General features: G+C 35.6%; 2 protein-coding genes and 1 pseudogene across 2 annotated transcripts; 1 reads left to right on the top strand and 2 right to left on the bottom strand.

The window, feature by feature from the left end:
* Positions 1-970: 970 nt before the first annotated feature.
* Positions 971-1,537, bottom strand: LOC137965140 (MADS-box protein SOC1-like). Its single transcript, XM_068811532.1, has one exon. The coding sequence runs from the start codon at positions 1,535-1,537 to the stop codon at positions 971-973; it is 567 nt and encodes a 188-aa protein (XP_068667633.1).
* Positions 1,538-5,715: 4,178 nt separating this feature from the next.
* On the bottom strand, positions 5,716-6,354 carry LOC137965139 (agamous-like MADS-box protein AGL70). Its single transcript, XM_068811531.1, has one exon. The coding sequence runs from the start codon at positions 6,352-6,354 to the stop codon at positions 5,716-5,718; it is 639 nt and encodes a 212-aa protein (XP_068667632.1).
* Positions 6,355-7,493: 1,139 nt separating this feature from the next.
* Positions 7,494-9,219, top strand: LOC137965137 (protein IQ-DOMAIN 33-like; annotated as a pseudogene).
* Positions 9,220-11,092: the final 1,873 nt, after the last annotated feature.

Genomic DNA, 11,092 nt, shown 5'->3' with positions numbered 1-11,092 from the left:
CATGCTCTTGATGGTGGAGTTAAGGAGATTATTCAGAGTGGGTGTCTGAATAGATATGGGTGTTTTCTTCACCCACCCAAAACCCAAACCCAGGGTTTTTGGTCTTTATGACACTCTGTATAACACCAATGCCATGTCTTTGTTATTTGGTAGAAGTTGCAGCTACCCTGAAGGCATTCTCATCTGTTCTAGGAGAAAAAAGAAAAAAAAATCCTTTTTGTACAAAAATTTCTTCAACTTTACATTGTCTTTTTTTTTTCTAGTCTAATGCAACCACTAATTAACCATTTGCCACAGTTGATGTCCGGAAGATGTAAACTCTTATCTCCTGGATTTTCTGAAATTTATGGTATATTTTCTGAAACGTCTAAAATGAGAAAAAACATCAATTGTTGTTTACAAGTGCGAAGGATTAAGTTCTCGGTTCTCCTCAATAGGGGTCCTGCAATCTGAATCCGGTGACTGTCTCGAATTCAGAACCGGGATCATTTGGTTGTCCAGATCTTTCCCAATACCTATACAAGTTTTAATTTGTGCAACATAGGTCGATTATTTTTGGTGTCCATTTCGATGCAATTTCCAGTGTTGGACTTTAGATTTTTGGATAGGTTTTAGGGTTAATAATCGTCTTCTACCTTTGATTTAACAAAAATATAAACTAATTTACATCTCTTCTAGTCTCCAGACGGGCAAGAGATTTACATAAACCTTCATACACTCCCAATACACAAGCCGCCATGAAGTAAATGCGTTAAAGAGGAAGTAAACGGTGAAAGAGGGAGAAAATTTCCCGAAAATGAGCAAGAATTATTATCCAATCCCAAAGAGAGTTTTGAGAGTCAATTAATTAGAATAAGTATAATCATCTCTCTACAGAATAAAAAACCAAATGTGTCAAACACAGAAATACAGTGCCAGAACCCAGAAATGGTGAGCAATCAAACAGTATAAAAATTTAAAAAAACCAACATCAACGCAGGAATGAATCCAGGTAGTAGTCGAAGACATTCAGTGGCGGCAAATCATTAAAGAAATCTTCCGATGGTAGTGAAATCTCGGATGAGGTATTTCCTTCTTCTTCGGTATCCATAAGAAATATCTCAAGATCGTGATGCAGTTGGGTAGCCTCCACTCCGTCAATTACAGCAGCAAGTGCAGCCTCCAACGTCAACTGTTGCCCTAAGGTCGGCTTGGTCGCATTCAATTCGTCCGCGAGCTCCAGTATCGTGGCTTGTTCCTCCTCCAAATTGGCGATCAAAAGCTCGAGCTCATCAAGGGTGCATTGCTCCAAGTCGATGTTGTCCAAGGAGAAATGCTCTTCGTCTTCCACCGCATTTGGGATGTTCGTCTCGCCTTCGAGATAGCGCTGCAACAAACCCTCGTCTCCGAAGACAAAGGGTCTGCCGACGGGAGAGAAGGCAACGACGAGGATGGAAGCGCCGGTTAGAAGGGAGAGTTTCTCAGCTTTCTTGAACGGTCCCTTCTTCCGCTTGGAGAAGGTGACTTGCAAAGCTTGTCGATTCTCAATCTTCTTCATCTCCAGCTTTCTCTAGCTTTTGTAAAATCTCATCAAGGAACAGATAGAGATCGTCTTATACGAAACATCTGTTCCTTAACTCAAAATGATGAATTGAGGGAATTAGTTATACAACACATCTCTCCTTTCATCACTTTGTATCAATTGGAACGACTGATTGAAATCTTGTTCCAAAAATTAGAACAGACCTCAACTCATCTAAAATTCCTAAATGTCTGAAGAAATAGGAATAGAATGTACTTCTCTCGAAAATAGTGTTCATATACATCATGAAAGACAGGGAAAATACGATGAACATCCTAATCTTATGCAGGATGGACAAAAGTGGACAATAAGTATCCCTAGGATATCTGAAGTCTACAACAAAGATTGGATTGAGTTCCAAAAGAAATTCTTTGTCTTCCAAAATGAACTATCTGTAGAAATACAGGATACCGACTCAAGTACCTTCTGCTACAGATTATTAAGTGAATCTGACTTAGCTAAGCTAAAAAGATTTAAATATGTCCATTATGGACTAGTTCTTATAGGATTAGACCCCTTAATACGAATCAATCAGAATTTACCCTTCATAGCAGCTATAGTAGATAACTCTGTGAAGAATAATTTTTAAAAAGCCCTACTCGGAGGAGTTAGAGCTAACTTTGGATTATGCCCAGTATCCTTTACAACATGGCCCAATCTACAAATAGATTTAGAAGTCAGGCACATCCAAGATAACTTGTCCCTAAAAATCTATACAGATAACTTGTCCCTAAAAATCTATACAGATTACTGGTCGAAAAATGGAATTCAACCAGGAAGAAGAATTATGCGCATACTTGTATGCATAGTAGCCTTAGGAATCAAAACTGGAAAGGTTCCAGTTAAAGATTCAAAGAAACTCACAGAATTAGCCAAGAACATTGGTTATTCTGATAACTTGACCATAGAAGAACTCGACCCCAGAGAGTTAACATGGCCAACAGAATGGGTAGTCCAACTTTTGGCACCCAGACACCTTCCCCTCTCCCGAAAAACCTTAAAGGAGATAGAAGGAAAACTAGTGATCACAAACACTAGATCCAGTTTTTCCATCGAACAGGATAGACCCTCTACCTCAACAAGTAGAACCTCAAACAGTTCCCGTTTCGAAGGAATAGGAAACCCAAGGCTGTATGATTATGTTCCTCTTCACATCGATGATGGCACATAACCCATATAAAGCCTTAGGTCCATCAATAGGAAATAGTGACATTGTCACATATTCCAATCAAACCTTAGAGTCTTATGGTAAGACCCTTAATCGGTTAGAAAAAACTGTTGAGAATCTCCAATAGAAAATAAATTTCCTCTATGATGAACATAAACAAAGATAAATAATAAAGTGTCAAAACATCCTAGAAAATATTCTAGAAAATATTGACCATGGAAATAGTCCTATTTTCTTCAAAGAATTAACAAAACTAAAACAAAGTTTAGATAATCTAAACAAAGATAAAATGCAAGAACTTTTAACAGAAGTCTTAACATTAAAAGAACATCTAGGTTCAAAAGAACGTCTAGGTTCAAAAGAACGTCTAGGTTCTCCAGGTCCATCAAGGTATAAAACACCTTTTACACCTTGGACACCAGAATTATCTATAAAAAGAAACTTTTAGTTCATTTAAAATTAAAAAGAGAAAGCCTTGACCTCGCTTTACTCCAACGAAATATTCTTCAACCAGAAGATAATACAATCCCAGCAATGGTATGGTATTACTATTATCGGGAAAGATATACTGATCTCATCTACAACCTTAGATGGAAGATCAAGAAAATCAAACAAAAGCTAAACCTTATAGCTTTGTAAAATGACCATTCTTTCACTTTTTTTCTTTCTCTGCTCTCGCTGAAAATTTCTCTCTGTTAAAGAAACAACTGATTTCTTTATAAAGACGCAAAAAAAATTTTCTTTTTATTTCATTTATTTTGTCTGATAAAAAATCTAGGAAGTCGGGTCGTCTTTCAGTAGGAAACGAGTTGTCTTGCAGTAGCTTGTTTGAGCCTTGATAAAATCCGGATAATAACTGACAGGATCTTGCTCAAGAGAAATATGATCATCACTATTACCAGTAATGATAATATTATTGACATACACCAATAGAAAGGGAACATGCTTGCCATTATTGATTGTAAATAGGGAAGTATGAGAGTGAAAATTCTTGAAAGTTGAACCCACAAGAAATTGATGCAGGCTATGATACCAAGCCCGTGGAGCTTGTTTGAGACCATATACAACTTTATGAAGTTTGTAGACATAGGTTGGATGTTTTGTACCCTTTGGATGAAGAGATTTCTGTTATAAATTGTGTATAAATACTACTCTTAAATCAATGTAAAATGTGGTTCAATTCATCCTCTCATACTTTGTTGAGAAAAATTTTCTCCTTTATGTCGAACACAAGTTGCATAACAAAATCATTAAGGAAAAAAGAGAACATAAAGAGAGGCGAAAGAAAGTCTTCTTACTTCAAAATATCCTACTCTGTACATTTCTCTTGCTTTGCTGCCTTGGTTCCCTGTTTCTTTTTCTGTTTAGCCTTTTGAACTTTAAAGGAAATCCCAAAAAATCACTTGATAATTGTCTTTATTCATTCAATAATTGAATCTTTGTCAAATCTAAGAGCTCCCTTCAATCTTACAAACAAAAGAAAGATGAAAAGAAGAGGGACGAAGGAACTCACAACGAGCATTCTACTGTACAATAATCCATGCTACAGTGAGCCAAGTCCCAAGACTCCTTTGTCATGGAAATTGTAGCTGAAATCAGGCCGCAAATGGAAAAATTACCAGCAAAGTAAAGTCTTGGCAGCAGTTAGGCAAGAGTCGAATTGCTCGAGCTTGCTTGACTGCGCGCCTCGATCGAAAAAATCCTAGTAGCTAGCAAAATATTTGGCATATGCTACCAGAATTAAAGGGGATTGAGGATTACTGATGTCATGAGATGTCTTTATCTTCATTTGCTCCTCCATAGAGCATTCTACTATAAAAATCCTCATTCACCTTTGGACATGCATCGAGATTCTTTGAGGAAGATAGTGCCAAAATATGGATTTCCGTCTAACGATATCGATTTTCTCTACGAGCTTCTCTTCCTCTTATCTTTCGACTCCCGTTTGTTTAAGAGGCTGAGGGGGCAGGGAGCATTTGCCATCTCAGCTAGTTTCTGAGAAAAACTTGACCCCTGCTCCATTAACGTATATATTAGATTAGACAATATGGATATATAGCTAGAAATAGATAGATATATAGTCTTTCAAAATAAAAAGGTTTTAACGAAATAACAATATGACCCTTGGTTTACTTTAGAATGACATTTGTTTTTCTAGACTAATGCAACCACTAATTAACCATTTGTCAAGTTTGATGTCCGGATGATGGAAACTTTATCTCCTATCTTTTCAGCAATTTATGGTATATTTTCTAACACGTCTGAAATGAGAAAAACGTCAATTTTTTACAACTGCGATGGTGAGTGCCCATCGTGCCAAATCCATGAAATTCAATGATGGCTACATGATTTCTTCTGGTCAACCAGTTAATGAATATATAGACACTGCAGTGATACATGTATTGCCTAGACACGTCAGCACTACTACTAAGAAATGCATAGAGATTAATTAATCTTTATTTGTTAGACCTAAAGTGAATAAAATAAATAAAATGTGCAATTATGTAGAAGAGGACTGCCCACAAGTTATTAGTCAGCAAGATTAATCTTTCCCAGTACCTATACAAGTTTTAATTTGTGCAAGATATGTCGATTAATTCTGGTGTCCATTTTGATTCAATTTCTAGTGTTGTACTTTAGGTTTTTGGACAGGTTTTAGGGTTAATAATCGTCTTCTACCTTTGATATAAGAAAAATATAAACTAATTTACATCTCTTCTTAGTCTCCTGACGGGCAACAAATTTATAGAAACCTACATCCACTCCCAATACACAAGCAGCCATGAAGTAAATGCAGTAAAGAAGAAGCATAGGGTGAAAATGAGCAAGAATTATTATTCAATCCCAAAGAGAGTTTTGGGAGTCAATTAATTAGAATCATCTCTCTACATAATAAAAAACCAAACGTGTGAAACACCAGAAATACAGTGCCAGAACCCAGAAATGGCGAGCAACCAAACAGTATAAAAATTAAAAAAACCCAACATCAACGCAGGAATGAATCCAGGTAGTAGTCGGAGACATCCAGTGGCGGCAAATCATTAAAGAAATCTTCGTCGGAGACATCCAGTGGCGGCAAATCATTAAAGAAATCTTCCGATGGTAGCGAAATCTCGGACGAGGTATTTCCTTCTTCTTCGGTGTCCATAAGAAATATCTCAAGATCCTGATGCAGTTGGGTAGCCTCCACTCCGTCAATTACAGCAGCAGGTGCAGCCTCCAACGTCAACTGCTGCCCAGAGGCCGGCATGGTCGCATTCGATTCGTCCGCGAGCTCCAGTATCGTGGCTTCTTCCTCCTGCATATTGGCGATCAAAAGCTCGAGCTCATCAAGGGTGCATTGCTCCAAGTCGATGTTGTCCAAGGAGACAAAGGGATCTTCGTCTTCCACCGCCTTTGGGATGTTCGTCTCGCCTTCGAGATAGCGCTGCAACAAACCCTCGTCTCCGAAGACAAAGGGCCTGCCGGCGGGAGAGAAGGCAACGACGAAGACGGAAGCGCCGGTTAGAAGGGAGAGTTGCTCAGCTTTCTTGAACAGTCCCTTCTTCCGCTTGGAGAAGGTGACTTGCAAAGCTTGTCGATTCTCAATCTTCTTCATCTCCAGCTTTCTCTTTCCCATCCCCATTCTTTAACTTTTTTTCTTTCTCTGCTCTCGCTGAAAATTTCTCTCTGTTAAAGAAATAACATAGCAGATCAACTGATTTCTTTACCGTTTATTTCATATATTTTGTGTGATAAAAAATCTAGGAAGGCAGTAGGAAATGAGTTGTCTTGCAGTAGCTTGAAACCGTTGATAAAATCCGGATAATAACTGACGGGATCTTGCACAAGAGATTTGGTTTTAATAATCTCAGGGTTGTAATCGTAATCTCGGGGCATAAACTGAATCCAGGTAATTATCATCTTTGCTGTCCTAACAGACACAACGGTTTTGAAATACAACGGTTTCAGCAAGTTAAACCGTATGGCTGTAAGAAGAGTCGCATTTTTGTGTAGTTTTGCCCGGTAAATCTTACGAAAATGAGTCAAGAATTTAATCTTCCGGCTGTTTCTAACTGTGAGGTCTATACCGAACTTTTGGAGCATTTGTCCTGTTTCTGTAGTTTTTGTCTTCATATGACTGAAGATTTTCTGACATTGTAGACTTTGTTACTTGGCACATTTTTATGTTAAATAGAGTGATATTTATTTGATTTTAGCAGATTAAGAGCATTGCGATGGACAAGAAGAGTTGGGAGTGGACGAAGTAAATTCAGTTCTTGCAGGGGAGGATTCTGCTTCTGTAAGGAGTTCCGAGGCAACTCACAACAGAGCCAATAAAGGATGAAGAAATTCATCAAGAAATACAGTCTGAATCTTATGAAGAACAAATTACAGAAAGAGAAGACGTCAACCAAGCATGATGCTCACAGAAAGATGATGCAGCTATAGTTATCCAGTCGGCATTCTGGTTTGCTTATGCTTCCTAAACATTGTATCTACTAGTAGCTACAAAAGCCATCTAGGTATTAGCATCATAAATGATGTAATCCAATAGAAATTATGCAGCATGATTCTTAAATTGGGCAATTGGTTGACAGTCATGCTGAAAGAAATAGCCTCTTGGAAAAGAAATTCTGATGGTCTAACATCAAGAGGCATGCCCTTAAGAAGTGGCTGACTCAAGACTTTCAGAGTTTCACCTATCCACAATGAGGCTAACTGATCTTGTTGGATTTTCAAGTCAAGGGTTTCTTTTTAGTGACTTTACTTGGGTGATTCTGAAAAGCCATTTTGCTGCTGTCTTTCTATCAGGCCAGGCGTCAGTTCCAAGAAACCAGAAGGTTCTGTAAAAGGGAGAGTAGTGAAGAAAGCAAACCATTCACCGAGTCTGGAGGCACATCAGTTGAAGTCGAAACTGGTGCTTCAACTGAAAAATACATGAAACTGCCCCTTTTCATCCTCGAGTACATCAGAAGTCCAAAACCCAAATCTCCAAGCAGAAGGTATTACACATGCCAACTCTTCTCACTTGAAACTGACATGTACATGTAAATTGAAACTACACTGCCTGCTTGAGACCTTAAAGGGAAAGTTCTGCATGTATATTTCATAGTATGACATCAAAATTTTGTCGAACCACATGGAAAACTATCATTTAATTATGAAAAGTTCAGTCTCTATTCCTCTTAAATAATACTTGGGTAAATTGAAGTGAACTCATAACATAAGCAATCATACTAGGAAATGAGAAATCTGATTTCTGTAGTAGGCATATAAACAAGTTGTCAACACATATATTGGGATCTAACAGATAGGAACTGCCGATAGGTAAGCTGATGGTACTTTTGAAATTGCCACTCTAGAAGTAGCCATAACTTGGAATTGTCTCCATCGAATAGTTCTGTCTAATAGAATTTTTTTATTTATATCCAATACGTAATAAATTAACAGGTAGGAGAAGATGACCAGTTGAGTAAGAGTTAGTTCAATCTAATAGATTTAAGGCCCAGAATAGCAGATGGTAAAATACTTGAAAGCTGATAGAATTATATAACTTGTTTGGAATTGGTATTTCAACTCAGACTAGCGTGATTGTCAAAAACAAATGAACGAAAAGAAAATTGAATTTTTAGAAAAATTGTTCACCTTGAATGATGCCATGCAAAGGAAGAATGGAACGACAGCACAGTGAGTAGCAATATAGCAAAGTTAAGAATCCAACACAGGCAGGAGGCAACAACAAGGCGTGAGATAGCATTGGCTTATGCATTTTCACAACAGGTAAGTCTAGGTTTCTCAAGGACACTGATCTGTTTATTTTCGACTTATCGACTCTAATTCCTGTATGTTCAGAGTAAAGACTCAAGTATCCAAATGTTCTACTTGTTGACAGCTAAGAACCTGTACATCCAAAAAGAAACAAGCCCAATCAGACTCCAGGCAACCCAACTTGGGGATGGAGCTGGTTAGAGAGGTGGATGGCAACCTGCCAGCCAGAATCCTCTGTTGAAGATCTAAGAAGCAACTCACTACAGTCATCAAGCTTCATTCAATACCAAGAAGAAAGATGATGTGGGAGGAGAAGAAAAGGAGAGCTGCGGATCCAATGAAATAACAGTTGGACTGGATGGTGTGATAGTAAATGGAGAAACCAGTAATGATGGACATGGACCACTGTACAAACAGGCTCAAAGCAGCAAGAACTGTGTCAAGACGAAAGACAGTGCCAAGTTGCCAACACACAACAGCGCCAACCAAGGTACAGTAGCTGCACTCCTTGGTTCTCACATATTATACTTTGACAAACTTATATTTGCATCGAATGGTTGCTGGAGTGTCTCTACTGAAGTCAATATCACTTAATACAGTATACTCACTGACTCTCCATGAAAGATTATGACAAAACATGTTGTTGGTGAGTCCCTTCATCTGCTTTCCTGGAAATCAGTTATTAATCAGTGTATAAGATATGTCTGGACTTATGTTGATGCATCTCAGGACAGAAGCAAACTAGACGGGGCCATTTCATTAGATCTCTTTAGTACTCTATTTACTGATAGATGTTAAAAATATTGAGCTTAAGAAGTTAATTCAAGGAAGGAAGAATTGCTAACCAGTGCTTCTTACCCTTTAATACGAAATGATGGGGGATTGAATCTTGAGAAAGGTCTGTTTAAATAAGTAGAAACCATCTGCATTTACCATTTCTTGGAGACTTTTGGGTTCTTTCACGAACTATTCACAGTGAAATCCTAAGATTAATTGTGTGGACGAGCGCCGAAGATGGTCATATACTCTTAATGTATTAGCTGCACCTAGTAAATTAAGTAATTTTAACAATATTTTTTTATTTATATAAATTAAGGATTTTAACAATATATTTGATTTCAAATTTGTGAGAGAGAATTTAGTTATTAAAAAATTAAAAATACGGATATTATAAAATTAAGATTTTTTTTTCATTTATATTGATTAATTATGTTAAATAACTAATTATTTATAAAAATTATTAATAAATTTAAAACATGTTAAAATTATTTTATTTTAAACAAATCAAACTATCTAAAATAAACTAAGATTTTATTTTTATCTGCATGTGCCTTTTGATTCAAAGTGCTTTTGTGAATTTTACGCTTTCGTACGCTAGAGAGAACTCTCGGTATTTTTAATTTATATATTTAATTAAATTAAAAAAATTTAATTTAATGTATTTATTTATTAGTTTATAAAAGTTAAAATTTATCTTAGTTTATCTTATAAAAATTAAATCTATCAGAGTCATTTTCTGTAAAATAACTTATAATCTCAGGGTTGTAATCGTAATCTTGAGGCATAAATTGAATCCAGGTCACGACAACGCAATTATCATCTTTGTTGTCCTAACAGACACAATGGTTTTGAAATACAATGGTTTCGACTATTAACGATATTCGTATTTTAGCCATTATTTCCTTTCCTTGCTGATAAAATCTGGATCCTAAGGTTGTTATGTTTAGATAAAAATAAAATCTTGGGGTTATAAATTCTTTATTTTTAATGACTATTTTTTGAGTTAGAATTTAGATATTTTAAAGTAAAATTTTTATTAACATTTGGATATCATAAAAAAATTAAATATTTGTTTAATCGTTTTATTTTTATTTATTTAATAAAATAAATAATATTTTTTTTTTTATTATTTATTTATTAAAAATTTTTAAAAAAATATTTTTGCTTAGTTAAATAAAACTATGGTATAAAATACCCTCTTTTTATTTAAATAAATTTATGATTTTGAATATTATATTTAATTAATATTTTTAGAGAGTATTTAGATATTAAAAAGTAACAACTTGATTAAGCATTTGGGCATTATAAAAACAAAAATTGGTTAAATATTTTATTGTTTTATATTAATTTATTTTTTTAATTATTTATTCATTCAGACAATTTAAAATATTTCTTAACTTATTAATACGAAAATTAAATAAAAAATATCTTATAAAAGTTAAATCTATCAGAATATTTTATTAATATATTTCTTATATACTTTCCACTATATTTTTTACTATACACTATCAACAAAAATTACTTTCCACTATACTTTTCATTACGCATACTAACACATAAAAGTAATTCACTTTCACTAAGTAATTCAATTTCAATGTGCACTATAGAGTGAGAGTTGCAGGACTATGAAAAAATCTTATTTTGCTTGCCTTAGTAGCCTTTATTCCACTTATACTTTTTGGAATTCTTTATGGATTGGATAATAAGGAAAATGAACTCATAGTGAGCATTCAACTATACAATAATCGAGCCAAGTCTCAACACTTCTTTGTCATGGAAATTGTAGCTGAAATCAAGCAACGATGAGAACTGGAGCGCCAGTTAGAAGCCGG

Source organism: Aristolochia californica, unplaced genomic scaffold, assembly GCF_029961685.1.
Source record: "Aristolochia californica isolate CCGP_79_NKW_82.1479 unplaced genomic scaffold, dmAriCali1.0.hap1 SCAF_5, whole genome shotgun sequence".
Taxonomy (NCBI): Eukaryota; Viridiplantae; Streptophyta; class Magnoliopsida; order Piperales; family Aristolochiaceae; genus Aristolochia; species Aristolochia californica.
This window is presented reverse-complemented; position numbering and strand designations above follow the sequence as displayed.